General features: G+C 39.6%; 1 protein-coding gene across 3 annotated transcripts in view; it reads left to right on the top strand.

Annotated features, from left to right (window-relative positions):
* The window catches only part of cep112 (centrosomal protein 112), a 91,128-nt gene that overhangs the window by 47,712 nt on the left and 20,716 nt on the right, over window positions 1-22,700 (top strand). For all 3 annotated transcript variants that reach the window (XM_068337778.1, XM_068337777.1, XM_068337776.1), the window contains 3 exons: window positions 4,223-4,453; window positions 14,886-14,948; window positions 19,297-19,446. In XM_068337778.1, the coding sequence (XP_068193879.1) occupies window positions 4,223-4,453; window positions 14,886-14,948; window positions 19,297-19,446 (444 nt within the window). The remainder of the gene's footprint in view (window positions 1-4,222; window positions 4,454-14,885; window positions 14,949-19,296; window positions 19,447-22,700) is intronic.

Below are 22,700 nucleotides of genomic sequence, written 5' to 3'. Positions count from 1 at the left end.
TGCTCTTGAAAGAAAGAGCTGTTTAGCACATTTAGAAAAATAATACTAAAGTGCGAAAGGACGCTCAGCTTGGCTATATGACCAGGATGATGAAATGTCTTGTCTAGTAAAACGTTTTTCCACTTTTGTTGATACCCGGTAACACACCAAAATCCTGATAAAGTGTTTTGTTTTGTTTTGTTTTTGTCAAGATAAACTGTGAAGTAGTATTTGTGTGCAGATACACCCTCTACCTTTACCATTACATTATGTATTCTCTTTAAAAGTAATCTTTATACTACATTATTTATAATAAATGAATAAAGAAAAGAAAATAATAAATAAAATAAAGCTTTTATGTTTTTACACAATAAAACAATTTCTCTAGGGTAAAGGTGAGCAGGAATCTGACTTCAAAATCTACTGTCATCATTGTGAATTGAATAAAAGTTGTTTATGTAATGCAAAATCATCATTAACATTGTCCCGCCTTGTTCACAACTCATTTGTGGGTATTATTTTGAAATTTTATTTTTTTTAGTGGAATTTATATTCCATCTGTATTTTCAATAGCATGAAAGCAACATATTTTCCCTGGCTGTGACAAAAAAATAACGATGTTGTAAATTTTTCAAAGCTTTCAATCCCCAGTACATGATTAAAATGAGTCAAATGAAGCGGATGATGACAGACTAAGTCAAAGCTTAGAGGATTTCTTAGGATGAGAACAATGCAGACAGCTAGACCAGTTCCCATCACAGCGCTTGCATGTTGTCATTTACTGATTGGTCCTTAAGAGCTGGTATTGTCAAGTGTCTTATTATCAGTGGATGGTATCCAACCAAACTAACTTGTGTTTATGGTTCTCTTCCTATACGCATCTTATTATTTAGTCAAGGCTTAGCTGCTTTCTTTTGTTTGAGTTTGTTTGTTCTCCTCATTCAGTGTTCATGGGAGAAATCATCAGTAAGTGCTGATGTTCTGTCAGTTGTCAAGTGTTATAGCTTGACATCTTTCATAGCGGGCGGTAAGTCATCTAGTCTCAGAACTCAGCTGTATTAATATTTGAGACAATCCTCCCGCTGTTCTTTTTCAGTCATATAATACATACGCATTGCATCTATCTGATTCTGAACACAAGTACATTATTTATCTTTTTGTCATCTGATTTCATAGGCTTTACTGGCAGTAGATCGCTTTGGTTATATCATTAAAAAGTAAATATTGGTTAGACTGTGTAATGGCATGAATATCATTTCACCATCTGTGTTTACATTTTTCTCCATAAGCCTCATTTGCAGTATGCAGGTCTGTCTGCCACATGGGGTGAAAGAAATCAGTCAAATTAAAAGTTGATTTATGGTGCACAGAAAGAGAGCGAGAGAGAGAGAGAGAGAGAGAGAGAGAGAGAGAGAGAGAGAGAGAGAGAGAGAGAGAGAGTTATGTATTCAGTGAATTGGTAGGTTATCCTTTTTTTTTCTTTTACACCAAATTTTGGAGGTATTTGTCTTTGTGGAGCCAAGGGGAGTATTTCCTCTTTGACAGCCAAGATGGGTCGGTTCTTCTGAGCTCGTTGGTAGGTGCTCCTGCGTCAGTGCTCCTGCCTCATTGCAGCTGTGTCAGTGCAGAAGGACTCGCTTCCTTCCTTACAGCAGTGGAGGAGCCATTAGCACCCTTACCCCTGGTGTTTGTTCAGGTTGGGTGACAGCAGGTGTTATATTTTGGCTTTGCTTTCATTTTGGTTTTGACAGGGATGTTTTTATTGCATGTACTGAACTGACCACAACTCGTATAACTGTCATTCAACCTGTCTATAATTACATCCAAGTAAATAGTAGGGAAGGACTGGAATAGTTGCACACTTCATTAAGATATTTCATGCATTTGGGTTTCTTTTGCATTTTTAAAAAAAAACCACTTGATGTGTCATGTACTGTTGACTCATTTTGACTCAATTCCATTCATGTCTGCCAGTGAGCCACGTTAGTAGTCATCTTTCACAATTCCAGGACTTTGGCACTGATGTGCTCACATTGAATACTGCACTCATTAATTGTATTAGTTACACCTGCATTTGCCAGGTCACTTCTAACACTGAGAAAGATATGCCTGTTTATCATTAAATTTTACATAAAGCATTTTGGAATGGAATACACTTCTATTTATTCTTGTTTTATTACACATCTAATATGATATCTGAGATTCTGTTTTCATAAATATTTAAACAAACCAGTATGGTAGTGCCATCTACTAAGATGAAGCTAACTGATATCATTCACTCCAAAACATTTATTTCTTATGTTTCATATAAATCAAATACTAGAAATCCATCATATATGAAACAAGTTGAAACAAGTCTCCCTCAAACAGAGTTGACACTTTGTGCATGAAAGGCTTTTATGTTAGTGTGCAGGAAAGAGTATCGTTTTTGTTGCTGGCGTGACCACACAAAGTCAGAACCCCTCCAGATCTGTTACCGGGACATGCTTGTCCTGATGATTCTGCATATAAATTATCATGATGCAGTTTTCAAGTAAAGACGTTTGTGGGCTAAAATGTCAGAATCTCCTCAGGCAGAAATATGCATTAGCTTAGCATCATTTTCTCTCAATGTACCGTACATCTATTAACAGTCAACCAGCGTGGCATGCTATGCAGCTCAGCGCTCTCTCTGTTGTTTTGCCAGTTTTTTGTCTTCTTAGTTGACACTATTTGACCTATTGTCACCATGAGCAGCTTCGTCACAAAGCTCCACATCAGCATGCCAACATGTGCCCTATTCAAGCGGCTGTGCGTCACTTGCTTCCAAATGTAACATGCTCTTTTGGCCTCTTAGATTTTTGAAGTGTCTTTGCCAATGCCTCTGTTCCAGAAGATTATACTCAAACTTATTAAAAGATTTTTTTATAAGCTGGATCATCTGCATTTATTAAAGAGAGAATTATATATTAGACTCTTCATAGCTCTGATCTAATAGCTGTTTGCCCTCTGAGCCAAAAGCGGAGCAGTGCAACATAATGTTGAGGGAGCGAAGAGTAGAATAAAGAAGATTGTGTGTGATTTATTTCATATTCAAACTGAATGTGCTGCATTGGATTTACCAATGAATATGAGTGAGCCAGACCATGTCTTTCTGTTTATTTATGTATGTATATGTGAATGTGTCTCTGAGTTTTTTTATTCATTTTTTTTCATACCTATAACACCTTTAGGAAGGTTCGACCCTTCAGGTGATGACGAGAAAATCAGTTCAATAAACCGAGGAAACGTGTGGCCACAGCAGCCTTCTGTTTTTCTGTCTGTTTTAAGTTTCAATGTCCTCAGCACCTGCTAAAAAGACTTAACACACCGTCTTCCTGATTGCTTTAACGTCCCGTTGTCCTAAAAAACCTGAGTGAGAAAAGAGCACAAGAGTAATGACTTTTTTCTTACGATCAGTTATGGGTTATTCCCAATGTTTGGTGATATATTCAACACATTGTGTTCTTTATAACAACAAAGTAGCTAAGTGATATTAATTTGACAAACTGTCAGACCAGTCTTTTTTTTTTTATGTTCATAAACTGGAGGGGCTCTACTTATTTCCAGCTCCTTCTTTGTGATGTTGCCTCTCACTGGCAGTACTATTAAAGGGCTCTTCTGGGCAAAGCTGAGGCTGAGTAGTTTAAAAAAAAAGAGGTCAGAGAGTCAGTCCATGGCAACAATCCACACAAATATCCAGAGGAAAAAAAGGACATTTTAGCATGTTTGTAAAACTTTCCTGCCCTTAGTGCAACTGTAGAACCGCTCTTTTACACCTCCATACTGTTTCCCTCCGAAATCGTCATCATTATCAACATATTGTGTATCTCTCAGTGACTGAATTAAAAATGAAAGATGTAATCTATAAAACTTGTTTCAATATATCCGCTGTACCAGACACAGATTTATTTATTTATTTAACCAGCTCTGTGTGACTTTCTTCAGTGATCTTGTCTTAGCCTATTAACTGTTACCACGACACTTTTAGTGTAGAAATAAATGAGTAAGAAGTAGGGATTATGGGGTATTCTAGATTCAACATATTAAATCCATTTGGAGAGATACGATGTACAATAAAGACAAAGATTGTCACTTGAGATTTTGAATCTCATGGACTCTTCTCTATCAATAATATTATTATTATTATCTCAAAAAATCTCAATGTCACATGATGTCACATATCTGAATTTACTGTACATCTCTGTGGTCTGTCTTTTTCTAGAGGATTTCAGATTTGGAAGCCCAGTTGTCAAGTCTCTATGAGGAGCTCCAAGGTATCCATGTACAGCATAAGCAACATTTGGCTGAGATTGCAATGCTTCGAGAAGAGGAAAGACAAAAAGCGTTCCAGGACAAAGAAGCTTCCCTGGACCGCCTCCGCTCTGACATGGAATGCATCCGCAGCAATCTTGAGAGAAACCACCAGCAGGAGAGGGATGCTGCACAAGAAAAGGTGAGTGATGAATAAAAACAAAAAATTGAATGTGTTCATTTTAGAATAAAATCCTGTTTCCACAATAGATGAATCACTGCTCCTTGCTGCCTGTGTGGATATGGAGTTAATATCTAATCCAAAAATCATGTTGTACGAATGCAGTTTCTTTTAAAAACGTGAAATATTAGAAAATAAATTGTGATATTGTTCCGTCAATACAAAATGTGCCTATCAAATAAATTCACAACATGGTATTCATGCTTCAGAAACAAGTCAGCCTGTTTTACAGATACAATTTTTTTTCTGATGACAGAAATATATGATCTGTACAAGCTTTCTACAATGTCCTACAGAATGTTCTCAACAACCATGTCCAGTGCTCCACTGCCTAGCAACAGCAGGTGGCATTTTGAGTCAGTTTAAATGTGCATGGAAGTCAAGCCTACTGTACGTCAGTTAAAAAGTAATTTTGCCAATATGGTACCTGATGCAAATAGGTGTTCAAGTTTTATTTCAGCAAATACCTTTAAATGAAATGAACCTTATTTATTCCTCCGTAGGGGAAATTATCTTTCCACTCTAGTCACATGCATATCTATGTGGTATGCGAGTACAGGCCTGTAGCACATACACATACACATACACATACACACACACACAAAGGGCCTGTAGGCATGGAGCTGGTGGGGAGGTAGAGTGACGGGCAAATCTTTCGTGTTGCGCCCCAGTGAGCGACTTATAAATTGGACAGCCCCTTGCACGAGGGTGCCTCGGCAGTGCTCGGTAGGTGAACTGTATTTTTGTATTTGTATAATTTTTTATTTGTTTGTTTGTTTGGCCCACTTTCTATAATGGGGTCTATCATTTGAATTGCACACACTAATTATGGGTTTGGATTTCAGGTTGAGTCACCAGGTAGAAATCACAATGTTCAGAAACACTGTAACACTGTTAATCAGCTTTACCTTTATCTACGTATCTTAGTGAACCAGGAAGTCCTTCTGTTAAAACTTCTTTTGTTCCCTCTGTCTTGCTTTCCCTCATTTTGTCTCGTATTTTTTACCCTCATCACCACAGAAATTGAACCCTTGGTTGGGAAATCACTCATAATCTTGTGCTGGTCTAGCAGGAAGCTGACCTAAGGTGGTGTTGATCAGAACCTAATCCCTCGGCTGGGCCCATCAAAGGGAGCATTTTTCATTAGACACCATCTTGCACCAGCTGCGTAGCATTAGTTCTGGAATGCAGGGACCTCCAAAGCACCCAGACAGCCATTTTGGCTCCATATGGCACACAGAACCATGGAGAGAGAACCAAAGAAAAGAGCTGATTAGAGGGTAATCTTCATTTGAAGAAATCCTGTTGTTTCCCATCAGCCCTTTCTTTTATTTTTGGATATGTGAGAGCTGTTTTGCTAATCATTCTGGTTCATTTAAATTTCACTCTCTTTTTTGGGGCCCTGCAATTTTCAGGTATTCTAAAATGGATTCAGCTCAGTGGGCCAGATTGTTGAACTGATTACTGATAGCGCCATGAAAGGTGCTAGTTTCACTTTTTATGGAAGAGATGAATGATTTCTCCATCCTTTTTTGTCAGCTGAAAGTGTACACTTCTTCAAAAAAAAAAAAAAGCTCACCAAAGGTTGAACATCTTGCTTTTGGCCTTTTTTTCTACTTTCTACTTTCTGTCGCCAAGTTTGACCTCGGAGTGGGAAGGGAGAAGTTTCACTACTTTGTGGTGCCCTGTCTAATTTCACGTGGGATTGAAGTCAGTCATTTCTCAGATCCATATTGATTTGTTCACCCTGTTTTGTAAGCTGAAAATTTCACATTCTTTTGATGCAGACAGAAATGCTGTCCTCTGCAGTCCACCATGCTCTTGGAAGCAGATCCTGCGCTGACCAGCTTTTCCCTTTTTGCCAGATCCTGAAAAAAAAGCCAGAAAAATCCATTAAATCCATGAATGGATTCACATCAAAGACATATATGTTTAAGGGACGGACAGAGTGAGATACAGGAGGATGGGGGAATGCTTCGGAAGTAGATGGCTAAAGCTACTGGGATGAAATAATGAGAAACAGAATATCAGAGGAGATAAGATCAGACAGTAAGACAGTACCATACATTAGAGCTGTCAAAAAAGTACTGGGATAGTAGGAAAAGTGGTGAGTGAGTAGATAGTTTAGGCAGGGTGTTTTAGTCTGGTTGCTATTGAAGTTTATCTTTGTGAATGGGGGTGGGGGGGTGGGGTCATGAAACTGAATGTACACAACCTCAGACCTCCCAATCTCCATTCTCCACTGAGGGGCTTGTGAAACTGCCTCTGTGCCTGATAACGACTTCTCATCTCTGGACTACAGTAAGCACAAATCCTGGCTCTCACCCACACCTCTACCTCCATATCTGACTTTCTTGTTCTCCTCCACACCTGCACCACCCACCTTTCTCTCTCTCTGTCCCCCAACCAACCCCATCCTGCTTTCAATCCATGCCAAAACCCAACTGAACATTAGTACTTTCTAAAAAGAGTCAGCCTCACTAGATATCAGGGATAGACTCAAAATGTGGGAGGATGTTTTCTTTCGACATGCACATGCATATTATGATTTCTAGTGTGTAAAACAAAGAGAATATATGTAATTAGTAAGTATTTGGCAGTAGTTATAAAAATGTCATCCTTATTTAGTGGAGAAAATGTCTTTTTGTTGCCTCTCTTGACCTCACACAGCTGTGTCCTCAATCCCTACTCAAGATACTGTGAGACAAAAGATCAAAAGATCTCAAGTTTGATAGGAAGTGAATCATGTCTGGAACCTTCAATTCATATTTTCTCTTAGTCTGGAACTTGGCTCTGTGAACCACTAGAAGAGATTAGATGTGAAAATTTTGTCAAATATGTTTGTGTGTGCATGTGTGTGTGCATTTGTATGCTCAGATACGTGTGCCTGCCAACTTTCACTTCAGATCAAAGGGACAGGACATTTCATCAAACACTAACCAAGTATGACAAAACCACCTGGAGGCAAACACCAGCCAATAAGAAAGCAGATTTGTGGCTCCTCTACTCCCGTGTCACAGGTGTCCTTTGGCCATGCACATGTGACTTGCTTGACATGAAAGGCACTACTCACTTTTTTTCACTCACATGCTTACTACACACACAAAAATGGAGTGAGCATTAGAAAGCTAATTTGGGAGAGTTTCTGTCTTGCAGTTTCTTACTTCTTTTTCTTTGTTGCTTAATTTCCTTTTGTTTCAATTTGAAGTCCAGAGACCTTCAAACACTGTTCAAAAACTTGGTAAACTTCAAAAATTAGGTGAACTCAGTAAGTAGCTTTCCTGTGTGACTTTGCACTAAATATACAATGACACTGAAGCTCTGAAAGGCTTTCGCTGGAGTTATCGCTGTCAACTGAGCTCAAGCTGGCTCAGACTTTTTATCTGAACAGAGATGCTTCTATTTTCAAAGTCTTTACAGTTTGTCAATATATAAATCCCTGTCCATCCTCAATTGAAGTTAACGTATTTCAATCTTAATACAGAAGTACCTTGGGATACAAGTTTAATCCGTTCCGTGACTGAGCTCGTAAGTCAAACAATATTTCACCATTTAAAACAGCTAAAATCATTATAATCCATTCCATCCTTTTAAAAAAAGCACCAAACCATTCTTAATTATAAAAGCAAAACATATTTAATTGACCAATAGAAATACATACTTTACCAGTGCATAATTTATAATGTAAGTTACACAAACAATGATAAATTATGAAAAGAAATGTTCAAGTCAGAGCTACATCTTTACTCCGCGAAAGAGAACCATATCTGGTCTCAGCTTATGTTGTAGCCATCAGCCAACATGTGCAAAAGAGTGAGATGCAGTCGCAGCTGATGTATTCATCCGCCAACTAGTGGTGCTGTCCCGAAGCACAGTTCGTATTTCAGATTCTGCTCATATATCGAACAAAAATATGGAAGAGCTACAGCTTGTATCTCAAATAACTAGTATCATGAGGTACTACTGTACATTTCCAGGGTTTTTCTTGTTGTGCCTTCATGTTCATATTAACAGCTGTGAAATTAAAAATAGATCACCCATGATGTTTCTAAGATATTTTAATTAACACAAGAACAGGTCTACAGACAGTGATGCGTGATAAAGGAAGGAAAATGTATGTCTTCATTTTAAAATGACAAGAAAGGGCAATACACAGGCATATCTGGCTATGAACAGATCACATTTTATCAATCCAGTCACACTCACTTTGCTCCTACCCTATGAAGATCACATGCTTTCAGCTTCCAAGAGTACACTGTTCTCTTTCTCAGCCAGAAGATGGTGGTACGAGGTTGTTGTCGTGGTTGTTGTTGTTACAGCCATGGCTTGTTCTTCGCTCTTGCCCCTTGTCACCACTGATTTATTAGGTTGGTCCTCTGCCATTTGGAGATACAACAAATCACATTATCCATTTGGTCATGGATTAGATGAGAAGGAGAGAAACTGAGGTTGAAGGGTGATCAAAGAATGCCCACATTCACCCCGCACCAACAGACGGGTAGACAAAAAGCTGGGGGAGGCAGAGCGAAGGATCTAATTTTAAGGATAAAGAGATAAATTTTAGGATGTTATGTGCTGGGCCTTCAGATTTATTTGACCTATGTGTCTGAATCAGTATCTGTCTGCAGTTGGTTTATATTTACTGCATAGCTGCTGTACAAAAAAACATTCAAGTGCCAGAGATCATGCTCTTGTGTTTGTGTACGAACATGTGTTATGTGTTTGTGTGCATGTACGTATGCCCAGACCAATCAAAACTCCCCATTTCCTCAGTGCACCATCAGGCCCAGCAGCGGAGAGAGAGACTGAGAGTGAGTGAGTCACCCAACAGATGAAAGAGTGGAAGTAAAGGCCCCGCTGTCCCAAAAAAACATCACACAGTTCCCTTGCTCGTATTTTCAAGTCATCTGAGAAGGGGGAGGGAAGTGACATACTTTCTCAATCGCATTAAAACATGGCGTCAAGCAGCTCCCATCTTGTACAGTGTTATAGATTACATTTTGGTTTGAAGTGGAGTTTTAAGTGGGACACCATTGGATTGATATTTTTTGAGTTAAGATTCTAATGCAATTTGGATTCATCCTATATGTTAACATACAGGAGAATGTTTAATCAAAGTAGGAATGGAGGCACAGCAAGATGGGAAGTGAGGTCGGCCAAGGTAGAAAACTAGACTAATGTCAGAGTTCTACCAAAGTTCTGTGACAAAGTAGAGAGACTTGTTACAGTCATGTCGTAACTATCTCACTTCAGTGTCTTTCTCTGTGTAATAGTTCAAGCAAAATGAATGGAACATGTTTCTAGTCTGACAGCCTGTGTAGAAGTTCTCCATTACATTTGACAACATCATCCCATCCAATCCTAACCTTGTGTTGTGGGTCAGACGTGAAACAAGCTCCAGCTGATATTAATGTATGTAATTGGTTTTCTGATGCCAAGAACTAACTGATTAAGTGTATAATCACCAAATATATAAAATGTTCTGGGTATGTTGATGTATGTTTTTCTGTGCATGCCTGCCTGTGTGTGCGTGCGTGATGCTTTATTTCTGTTCTTTGTGCGAAGCAGCAGAGACAAGTGAGTAGCAGGGATTAAGAGAATAACTACTGACAGGCAGTGATGGCAAACTGTGAAATGGAAATGAGGCCTCTTGTCATTACAGCACCAACTCTGTCTCAGTATGCTGATACGCAGGCAAGCACAGCAAGACGGCAATGATTACAGACAAATGAGCAAATAGTATCTCCCTCGCTGGCAGATTGAACTCAAATTGTTATGAGAGACATGCATAGTGAATAGAAGATTGTTTTGAATGCCTCCAAATCATGCCACCACAAAAACTGAAGGCTTCATGGAGAAATGACAAGGGGAAGCTTCTCTTTGAAATCAGTTTTTGTTTTTCAAGAAACGAGCTCCACAAATCAGCCCCTTAGTGTGCGATATAAGGCATATTGTTAAAGCTGCGTGTGCCTGTGTGTGTCTGTGCGTTTGTGCAGTGGAATGACAAACAACCATTTAAAAAACATTTTGTGATTCAGTTACTTTAAAACAGTGGTTCTTAACCTTGTTGGAGGTAGCAAACCCAGCCGGTTTCATATGCTCATTCACCGAACCCTTCTTTAGTTAAAAAATTAATAATGTTTTTTTCAAATTTAAGACATAAGTATATGTTTTACTGGTGTATTTAATGAATTGTGCATTAATGTCACTATTTTCAAATAACTAAACCAAGACAGTGCATGAACTCACATGAAATGACCTACCTGCAAATCAGTGTAACTTCTGCTGTTGTTATTGAGAGACCAGTTCAGATATACGTGGCTTCACCTTGGCAAGTGCTACTCTGATGTCATTTTCACAGCAAAGTGTGTTTCTTGTGTTTTCCATGCAGCTTAAGGAAGTGTTCCTTGACAGTATTTTTGCCAGTGCGAGACTAGAGTTGCTCAACTTGACATTCAAATCATGCAGAACGCTGACTCCCATCACGTTCCATTATACAGTACTGTACATGTAAATTCACGTTGCACATATTCATCCGACCAATTTCTTTTTTTGCTCAACGTAGTTACTGTGAATTAAAATATTAAGAAAGCAATCAGGTGACGTACCATCATGACAGGCATAAATCGACTACTGAGTGTGCAAAATCCCCTGTAGCACAGGTAGGCTAATCGATGTAGCGTGATCACCTGCAGCCATGTCATCACGAATTGACACAATGTGTCAAATGTACACAGTGATTCGTGTATGTTCAGCAAAAACACCCGACACGATGGATCGGGTGTTTTGTCTTGACCCCCGTCTCCGGCGAACCCCTGAGACCGACTCAGGTCGAACCCAGGTTAAGAACCACTTCTTTAAAAATGATCACTGCCCAATCGTCTGTCAATTAGCTGTTATAAGTGTGTCCCGTCTGTGCATGGAGTGACATCATCCTTGCATCAGTGGTTTTATATCTTGTCAGAGTTCAGTTTTCGGACAGAGTTGAAGCCATAATTGCTCTTTAGCAATGCGAGATGATTGGAAACATTTTGCAGAAAAAATGCCATATGGAGGCAATATCCTGTCCGGGACTATCGGCTGCGCTGAACAGATTCCGCAAAGACTGGAAACAGACACACTCGACTTAAAACACACAGGAGTTATCATGTGTTGGCTGGATTACTCTATTGAGAAATGTTTACTCTAGTTTCTTCCTCTTTATCAAGGATACAGCAGTCCAGTGGGACTGCACACCTTGAGCAAATTTCATTTCCAAACAAGCTTTAAATCAAACCAAATGCATGTGTGCTTGGCCTTCATGCAGCCTGTTTGTCCATAGTCTGTGTTTGAATAATTGTGACTTGTGTGAATATCACTTCACTCAAGTGTGTGTAGGTGCTTATGTGTGTTAGAGGGAGAAAGTTTTCACCCTGTTTTCTGCCCCTCCCGTGTATCTTTTTAAATATGCGCTGTATGTGTCTATATGTGTGTGTTTGGCCTGGTTCCCACTGCAGATTATTAATTAAGTTCTGGTAAGCGGTGCATGCCTTGCCTTCAGATCCACTTCCACTCTCTTCAGCGCGCACACACACACACTCAAGTACCCACTCACCCGCACAAACACACACACTTCAAAGCAGCCGCACTCCAGCTAGGATTAAGAGGCGATTGAAGAGCCTGATACAGCCTCAAAGTGCCTTCAGCACCAAAATGCCTTTGGCAGGGCACAGGTAGTCTCTTTGAAAATGCTCACACACACACACACACACACACACACACAAAGACACACACACACACACAACCATACACATATATCCAAGCTTTTAATTTAGCTCTGATTTCCCTTTGTGTTTTTGACAGTCCTTTTCCGTACGCGTACTATCCATATCTTCATCTATTTCCACACATTTTGAATGTTTGTCTCGCTGGTTCATCTGTTTAATGTGTGATGTTGGGTAATGCTTCCTGCTAAATTCTCCTGAGTGGCTGTAGGTAAAAAGAATAGAGTAGTAGCAAGCTCTTTATGTTTTCATGAAACATCTGAGCCCGTTTGCATGTCAATATTGCCATATGCTTTCCATAAATACACTCACATGTGAACCCAAAGACATGTGCAGCACAGTCACGCACTTCTCATTACCTCAACGTCAACTGCAAATGTGATCCTAATATAAAACTTTGTTGTAAACAGTTTCACAACTGAACCATATTTAAAACTCATCCTTTGCTCCAATTAGAATATAATCATAATAATGTTGAATCAAAGATTCATGGCGATGGTGTTTATGATTATGCTATATTAATTACCAAGAAAATTAGCCTGCTAACACGTGTCGCTTCAAGTGCCCTGTATTCAAATTGTAGCACTCCAGTATCAATAAAGCGAGACAACAAATGTGTGGACTGCACAAAATAAACATCAAACAAAAAGACATGGAATTAAATAATCACAATTAAAATGTATTTTATTTTATTATTTTATTTTTATTTTATTTTATTTTAGGTCACACCATCTTGGACATTATTTTTTTACCTTTGACAATGTTAAATGTGCACTCAGATGATAAAATAATGATTGTTATACAAACTCACATGTCTAGTCAAATTTACCATGTCACCTGTCCTTCCCTTGTCTAAATTGATTTTAGACCTTTCAATTTTTTATTGATGTAGCATTGGTACTACCTATTTGAGTCAGTGGATTACTTAACCATTGCAACCAGGCATATCGGGCTACTACCCGTTACAAGTTGTTAAATTTGATAAATGCATATACGTACTTCAGCTTATGATTTTCCATGCCATTCTCTAAACTGTCTTTCCAAAAATACAATATTTTATACAAAAAAGGCACACGGAAAGATTCCCTTCACACCCCCTCTCCCACACGTAGTTCTCTTCTGTCTTTTATATGTCCTTCTTTGTCTAACCCTCTCTCATCAGCTGCTATTGGGCCCCAAGGGAAGAGTGGGCTGCCACTCAGTAGTCCTGGCACAGGAAGACAGGCCAGTATCCTTCGTAATGGTTTGGTATTCCCGTGGTGACAGGTGTGTCCGCTCAGAGTAGGATGGCAGTGTTTGTCAGGAAGTGTTTAGATGGGATGCAGAGGCCAAACACAGCTCAGGTGTTGATGGTTGCGAGGGGTTCGTTCAATGAAACCGTGTTTGTTAGTGAGTTGTCTGTCTGTCAGTGGCTGTTGGAACAAGATCGTCAGGCCAGCTTTTTGTGTGTGTGTGTGTGTGTGTGTGTGTGTTTGTGTGTGTGTGTGTGTGCGTGTGTGTGTGTGTGTGTGTGTGTGTGTGTGTGTGTGTGTGTGTGTGTGTGTGTGTGTGTGTGTGTGATAATTTTGTTAAGGCATTTTGCATTGCTGGAGCATTTTTAGGTAACATTATGTCACCCACCAGCATTTGACAGCGAGGTTTCAAGAATTGAAAGAAATAAGAGTATTAAACTTTGTTAATCACATCAGACACATCACCAGATACTTACTGTGGTATAAACAGCAGGTTTTGTTGTTTTAATGTCAGATTAGTTGGATCCTGTGCAACTCTGAGGAAGCTGAAGTGTCATGGGTATAAAAAGGATACAAAAAACCCCCCAATATGAACAAGCTGATGTGTATTGCTTTGTCCTTTCAGACATGTATTTAAAATTGTAAACCATTAGCTTGCCTTTCAAAGAATGACCTTTATCTCATTAATTTAGTCTCTCTGCTCTACTTTCAAGCCTTTTCACCGTGTGTACAGGCTGCCATTGACATCCCATCAAATTCCAGCACTTCACACCCCATTATCTCACTCCAGTGTTCAGGCTCTCATTGAAACTCTGGCATCACAGCGTGGCTATCTTAACATAGACAGATCTTGTATTAGACAGTCACTGTGTTTCCTTCCAGCTGGCTGGCTTCCCACAAAGCAACAACTGAAAACAAAGAGACAAACACCATTCAATAAATCCCTAACAACAATCTCTATTCACTTCTATTCTCTCTGCACCGTGTTGTGTCTCCCAGCTTCTCCCGATCACTTCTCTTTTTTTCACCCTATAACTAATTGGCAGCAACATTTTAATTCCCCCAACTCGCCCCCCTTCTTGTTAAGTGATGAATTGTTGGCAGGGGATCAGAGGGGGTGTGGTGCCCACTGTGCACCAGGCCCATCACTACCTGCTGGCACATACAAACGCTGTGACTGGCTCTGAGCCAGGGGGGCACAGGCCTTCACCATGGGGATACAATGCCAAGAGACAGAGGTCAATATTGGTGTGGGTGGGGAGGTGGGTGTGTATGTGATAGAGGGTAGCATTTGTGCTTCCTAATAGAACATTCAATTTCACAATCCTCTTCCTTTGTGTCTTCAGCCATCTGTCTGGATATGTCTTTTTCACACCCTCCTCTCTCTTCTTGTTGCAGACCAACAGCAGGTTGAAGCAGATTGAGAAGGAATTCGGACAGAAGCTTGCCAAATCTGCCCAGGTACGGTAATCAGTTTTCTCTTCTCTTCTTTTTCTGGTCTCTTTCATTTTATATTCCTTTTTTCCCAATGAATTGATTTAAGATGGTACAAACACAGCGAGGGGGGAGGTGAATGAAGCACACAAGCCATCTCTGCTACCCATAAGTCCATATGCACATTGCAGATTGGTGCATGCCTCCAATGTATGTACCGTGTATTAGACCTATTAGCTGAGACAAATCATTTTAAACACAAAGTTCATGCGTTTTTATTTCACATAGGTTATGTAAATGTGCCAGCCAATGTTTTTGAGTTGTGTTTTTGGCAGGCAACATTGGCTGGCAGAAACACAACTCCAGTGATGTGGCTCCATGTCTCCTGAATGTGTTAACAGGGAACGTTTACATAAATGTAATATAACAATGTTTTTACATGCTTGTTCGGCTGTCCCTTATAGTGCCTGTAAATCAATTCATGCTCATTCAGAACCCACACAACTTGATCAGACTGTTGGCCACAAATGGTTAGATTAAGTTTATGAAGTGAATTATACTGTACTTGCATGTGTAGTTTGTAGTTGTTTCATTTGCTCCATCATCAATATCTTCTGTCTGAGATGATTTGTAGTTCAACTAAAAATTTAGCCCTTTGACCATCTTTTCCCGATTGAAACAGTAGATTAATGTAATAAGATGTCATCAGTCCACATTGCAAACCTTTTCTGTTAGCAATCAGTGTTAGTACAAGTAAAGGGAGGGTTTGCCCTGGAAATGACTTGAGTTTGAGAAATAAAAACACAATTCAACAACTGCCATGCTAAAGAAGAGGTTATTATTCAACTCTCACATTGACTTTGCTATCAGAAAGTCTCACATTAATGAAAATATATCTCAAAGTATAAACCAACAGTCAACAATTTGTTGAAGGCCCTTGTTGAAGCAAATGAATGTCCCCTGCTCATTCATTTGCTCTAGTTTTCTTCTCTATGCCATTTAATTCTGTTTCCTCTTTATATCATCTGTCTATTTCTTTCTCCTCACCTGGTGTCACTAAGGACCATGTGTGTCACATTTACACTCCTCTCCTCAAACGGAGCTCATTTAAAACGTGAGATAATTCCTCTCCCCAACCAGGTTTATAAATTCCCAGGACACTGTCATTAAGCAAAATGTCTCAGAAAGTTGACACAGCTTTTAAGTCGCTAGTTGAAAAGATCCAAAAGTACTCCTAAGTAGTGTTTACATTACAAAAGAAAAGGCTTTTTTTCTTGATTATGTAGCAGGGTAAAATATCACAATCATTTGGCTGTAATTGTACCTTGTTACCCAAAGAGCAGATTCAGACATGGGTTTTTGTTGTTTTTTTTTCTTTCTTCAATCCCCCCATTTTTGGTTGGCTGGCAAAGGCAGAGTTGAAAGCAGGGTTGACAAGCAGATGTTGTGAGAAAACGGTAGCTTATTAGGTTACACAATGCTTGACTTCAAAAGAAGTCAGATGCTGTGCAAAAGTTCAGCCATGTTTGCCTGCTCTGGTGGTATGGTAGGCCGTCTCAGACAAAGCAACAAGTGATTAATCCTCTGTTTTGGGGATGCAAAATTGGCACAAAATCAACAAGCAAAACTAACATTAAAGGGATGTCTTGCACAGTTCAAGACCTTTGTTTACATAGTTCATATGGAGGGTTATGCAGAAAATTCGTTTTTCTGCAAGCATATTAATATGCGTGATTAATGCAGACTATTTGTTGTAGGCTTGGGCGGCTTTGTTTTAAAAGGTAAAGGTGGAACCTCCCCTTGGGGCAACTCAGTCAAATGTAAACAAGCAGCCTTTGAACCTCAAAGGCTAACCCCAGTTGTTAACCCCTCGCTGTCTGACAGGGAGCATCACTCTTGAGCTCAACAGCATAGCTAATAGCCCAATTAAAAACATACCACGCCATATATTATCCTGAGGGGGACTGGAGACATCATGTAAGGGTATATGTTGACGTGCAAGCACACACGCACACACATCCTTTTCTCTTGTACGCTCTGTTGTCTGTTATTCGTTGCCTTTCTCATTCACACACACACACACACACACACACACACACACACACACACACACACACACACACACACACACACACACACACACACACAAGCCCTCCTAATTAGAGTCTCTCCAATCCAATCCAGTGTGTTAAGCTTCTAGCTGTGAGTGGTCGTCCTGGGTGACCTATGAACCGAACAGGACTGTGCTCTCTTCTTCCCCCACTTAACGATCAGGCTACAGTGGGTGGTAGCCATGGCACTGGTGGGAGATCATTACTTCATCCGTAACTAACCACAAGTAGATAGGAGGTGGAGGGAACTGGCCAATTGGAGGCACAGTGCATAAGAAGTAACTTGTTCCTGCATAAAGAGGTTGAAGTTCACTCCATATGCAAATTTACCTCATTTATTTCTACACTTTGCTGGGTGTAAAATCCACAACCAATGTTCACATGTGACCTCTTTGGTAAGAGTCAACCAGATGAAATCAATAACGGTGTTTTTTTTGTTTGTTTGATTCCTTCTCGCTTGTTTAAAACACTTGAAAACGTTAATAGACCGTTGCCTCATACTTAAAGTAACACTATTTTACCAGTAAGTACACCCTATGCCTGTTTCTACTCTGTTCGGCTCTAAACAATATGTGAATGTTCAGAACATAATTAGCCCACTTCTCTGTTTAGCATGGGAATGTGTTTGCATGCACGCATTTTTGCACGCCACGCCATGCATTTGGGGAATTGCTCTCAAGTTGAATTATTTTCTGCAAGAATTTCTGTCAGTGAATTCGACTTTCACCAATTGGCAGGGACATGCCTGTGCACCAGCAGTTGTAGAACAGCCAAAAGGAAGGCCCTCCCGCTGACATGTTCAACAATTGGCTTAAATCTCTCATCATTAGCTACATCTTATGATCCTCAAAAGCAAAGCTAAGTGGGATTACACAAATCTATTCTTCTTTCAGACAATAAATTGACAAGTAATGATGATTTTTTTACCCAACAGGACCGCAAAATAATCATTGCTTACCCCAGCTTTAAGGCCACTTGATTTCAACATTAAACATGCTAATCATCCTCATTGCATATTGGGCATTTATTCATAATTATTAGTTTTTCTCTCTTCAATTTACAAACACATAAAAAAAATACCAGCCCTTTTTTACCTTCGGTTCATAGAGAGGTAAGCCTGCCTTTAGCCCTAAACAGAGATGCTTGTAGGCTGGGGAAATAGACAAGTCTCAACAGACCAATTACAGACTTAAAAAGGCCTGGCTGGCTATCAGATGGTGAAAAAAAAAAGCTGCTGTGGTGTGTATATATACAGGAATAACAAGACAGACAGCTGAGTTCACCAGTTTAGAGTGCCGCCACCGCCCGGGGCTGAAGACCAGCAGATGCAGGGAATCCATATAGGAAAATATTTTATTAAACTCAAAAATGATGTTCCCATAATAATGTGCCATTTGTTGCTTTCATGTGGCTTTCCCACTGACAAAATAAGCCTAACCTGCTCTTATTTCTCTCTGTGACTGTGGTTGACCTGCACCACTCTAACTTCCATACTCCCACACAATGTTCAGATTCCAGCAGGTCTAGTCCTCCAGAGTTTGAACACGGTAAACAATTATCTGTCTAGCCCAAAGCTACCAGCAACACTGCCCCCCACCTATTTCTCCCACCACCCCCCTCCTCGCTCCCTTCCTTTCCCTCTCTCTTTTACTCTCTCATCTTTTCTCTGCCTTTCCCTGACAGTGGCTTAAATAGAATGTTAATTTTGACTGGAGGATTTCAAAGCCAAGGCAGTTCCTTTTCATCTGGTGTGCACCACAAGTTCACCAACACAAAGTCACTCTGCTCTTCAAAAAGGAAGTTGTTTTTTTCCTTCCTGTCTATTTTTGTTACCTCTTTCTCTTTCTCTCTCATCTTTTTCCTCTCAAAAAAAAAAAAAAGAGGCAAGACATGAGACTCTGGACAAATTAATGTTCTGGTTTGATTGTTACTGCATCCAAATCCATGACAAATCTGAAATGCCTTTTCCCTGAACTCATTTTTCAGACTAGTTGAATGAAACAAATCAACATTTTATACAAGAAGCATGTTCTCACTTTTGTGTCTGACAATATGTTGACACTTTGTTCTTTCAAACACAAACACATATGCTTATAAAGCAAACAAACAAGTGTGAGTGTTTGGTCAGGCAGGCACGCAATAATTATCTATTTACCTACCAACAACTTTGAGTAACACTGTGTGGTCACTTGTTCATTTGCTCAAACAAAACCAATAAGTAAATTCAACCTGTTTTGTTTTGTTTTGTTTTTTCACACCAATAGTTAATTGCGGAGCTACAGACATCTGTGTGTGACTCAAATGAGGAAGCTGTTCGTCTGCAGAGGAGTATGGAGAAGCAGTTGGAGGAGGCGAATGTCCGATGGGATGAAGAGAGGAGGGCAATGTCTCACCAAGCTGATCAGGAGAATAAGGTCTGTCTTGAGCCCCCACTGAATAATTTCACTTATCAACATCAGTGGCATGACAAGCAACATTACCATTTAGTTTCATGTAAGCAAATACATAAAGGACATTGCAAAATTTAACTTCTGTGTTATTATTATTATTATTATTATTGTTATTGTTGTTGTTGTTATTATTATTATTATTAGACCTATAACATTACATTTGAAATAACAGAGTGACAACTGTAATTAGTTAGGTGTTTTCCAGTCACTTAATTTATCTTAAGATAAACTTTGTATTAAATGATAATTTGCCAGAAACTAGAATATTTCATCTAAAGATATCTCAGGTTTTACCTCAGTACCTGTAACAACATTCAGATTTAATGGCAGATGTTAAAAACTGGCACAGTTTGCGTCAGTTCTGGTTTCTTTATAAGCATCTGCCATTCCATCCATTTTTTTAATCTTCTTAATCTCCCAGCTATCTTATTCTTGTGTTTGTCAGTTGTTTCTGTTCACCTGAAGATATACAGTAAGGCTGTAGACAAAGAAATTTGAGAATGGGTTTCAGTAAAATACATCCCTCAAGGAAAGCCTGCGATGAATTTTAGTAGACCGGACATTTACAGTGTAGACAGAGATCACTTTTCTTTTCTTTCTTTCTTTTTTTTTTGTTTTTGTTTTAAGGCCACATGTTGTATGCATGTGTTCTGTCATTTTTATGGCAAGTTGCAAACTCCATAGTGTGTTTAAGTGGCTTGTGTCCTCTATGTATGGCTGAAGCTTATAAATCTGTCCTCTGTGTCCTACTTAAGAGGGAGCCTCTCTATATCGTTGCTGAAATTCTCTTTTATAGTTAAACTTTAAACGTAGTCTCTTTTTTCACTACTAACCTTTTTCATCTCACTTTTGTTTATAGTATTTTATTTCTATTGATATCAACCTTCACGTGGAGAAGAATATTAGTCCATATACATCTATTTCGTCTATCCTTGTCCCCTCATCTGCTTTGTAGATTTCTGTTTTGGACCTCACGGTATCTTTTATTCTGCCTCTTGCCCTAGCTACCAGACAGGGATATAGCAGTAGTTGATGGGTGTGGCTCACTAAGAGTTGTTGTGTCTGGGATCAGGATGTGTTTCCAAATCCAACGTTGTCTGTTTGTGGCTGCAGCTGCCTCATATAGTAAAGAGGCAGCTCTTCAAGCCTCCTTTAGATCTCTTCTCTTCCCAGGCCCTCATAATCCTTTGGGAAACTTGAATTTTCTCCTGGAGCACACAGTTTTCTCTCAAATGGCTGGGCTACACCTTATACAGTACTGTCTACAATATTTGATTTTTCCACTGCTATCCATGTATGATTTAAAATAAAGTCATTCAGTCAAGATTGTTCACAAAACTTCATTCATTCATGAATGAGCACATTAGCTTTATTCATTATGATCAGCAATGTAGCAGGGAGCCATTTTCAAAGTGACACATGTTAAAGGTAATCAAGATGAGCTGACCTTTATGTGCTGAAGTGACAAAAAGTGTCGCTCAGTATTCAGTGAATCATTACTTTAAATCATAACCTGCTACATCGGCAGCAGGTCTGTCGGGCTGTTCATCATCAGCTTTTGTCTCACAAACTCTAAGAACTTGACTCAAATGGAATGACATATTATCTCTGACAAATAGTTGTGCTCTTAAGATATTGTTACAGTTTATCATCTTGTCCAGAGCATATCTGGCCTAATCTACATTGTAGCTTTACAGTCAGTCAGTCATTTTCTTAACCCGCTTAATCAGCTTACGCAGGTCGCGGGGGAGCCGGTGCCTATCCCGGCAGTCTCAGGGCGTGAGGCGGGGGACACTCCGGGCACGACACCAGTGTACCGCGGAGCCACATAGAGACAAACAATCACTCACTCACTACGGTCAATTTGGGACCGGCCAATCAACCTGAAGCGCATGCTTTTGGAGGTGGGAGGAAGCATGTTCCCACGCAGACACGGGGAGAGCATGCGAACTCCGCACAGAGCGGGACTCGAACCCGGGTCCGTCGTGTTGTGAGGCGACAGCGCTAACTACTGTGCCACCATGCCGCCCTGTAGCGTTACAATATATCAAAAATATTTACATACAGTGATACCTCTACTTACGAATGTCTCTACTTACAAAATTTTGTACTTATGAAATTTCTCAGCAGGAAAATATTACCTCTACTTACGAAAGAAATTTCGACTTACGTAATGTAAAAACACAGTATCGGCCGATACTCAAATAAAAACACAGTATCGGCTGATACTCAAATCTCTCACAGGTTCCTGAACGCAACATTCTCATAGCTGCTCTGCCATTGGCTATTACCTATTACGTATCTTCCTGGCATCCCATTGGCTAAGAGGGATGCCACTCCACCTCTGTGTGGAGCTAGAACAGTGCTTATGGAGTGCCTCGGCGTTCGGCACTCAACCCGTGAGGTAGTCTCATAGTTTTGCGCAAATATAATAACTTTTTTAATACACATTCGCTATGGACCCCAAGAAAGTGATGGAGAAAAGAGGAAAAGAAAAGACGAAGAAAAGAGATTTTTGTCCGTACAAACAAAGCAAGAGATAATAGAAAAGCATGAGAAAGGGATGCGTTTGGTTGATCTCGTCAAAGAGTATGGCCAAAAATCTACAATCGACACGTTGTTAAAACAAAAGGAAGTTTAAAGAGTTTAAGCCAAGGCATTGCATGGGTGGTTGGAGAAGTTCAAAAAGAGAACTGGAATTCACTCTGTAGCTCGGCATCGTGAGATAGGAGCGCATGAACCAAAGAGGGCAAAAAACAATGGGGACAGCTGTAAAAGGTAAATGACCGTCATTATTATTCTTTACTCTATTCTTTGTTTTTTACGTTATGCACAACTCTCATTTATTGTGTAATAATCTAATCGTAACATGTATTTGTTGCGTGTTTTGTTGCATTTTTATGCTTTATAAATACTTATGTCGGCATTTTTGAGGGCTTGGAACGGATTAGGGCATTTGCATGGAAAACGCGTCTCTACTTACATAGTTTTCTACTTACGTAGTTTCTTCCAGAACCAATTAATTTCGTAAGTAGAGGTACCACTGTATTTGATATTTTTGAATTTAATATTTTTGACTTAATTAGTATACAGTCAATAATAATTGACTGTATTCAATTTTTTTTTCTGTGGTTCCCATAGTAACATGGTGTTTTTCCGTGGTTCTCACAGAAACATGTAAGTGATTCTGATACCTCGTCTACTTGAACACAGTCTAT

This window comes from Antennarius striatus, chromosome 16, assembly GCF_040054535.1.
Source record: "Antennarius striatus isolate MH-2024 chromosome 16, ASM4005453v1, whole genome shotgun sequence".
NCBI lineage: Eukaryota > Metazoa > Chordata > Actinopteri > Lophiiformes > Antennariidae > Antennarius > Antennarius striatus.
This window is presented reverse-complemented; position numbering and strand designations above follow the sequence as displayed.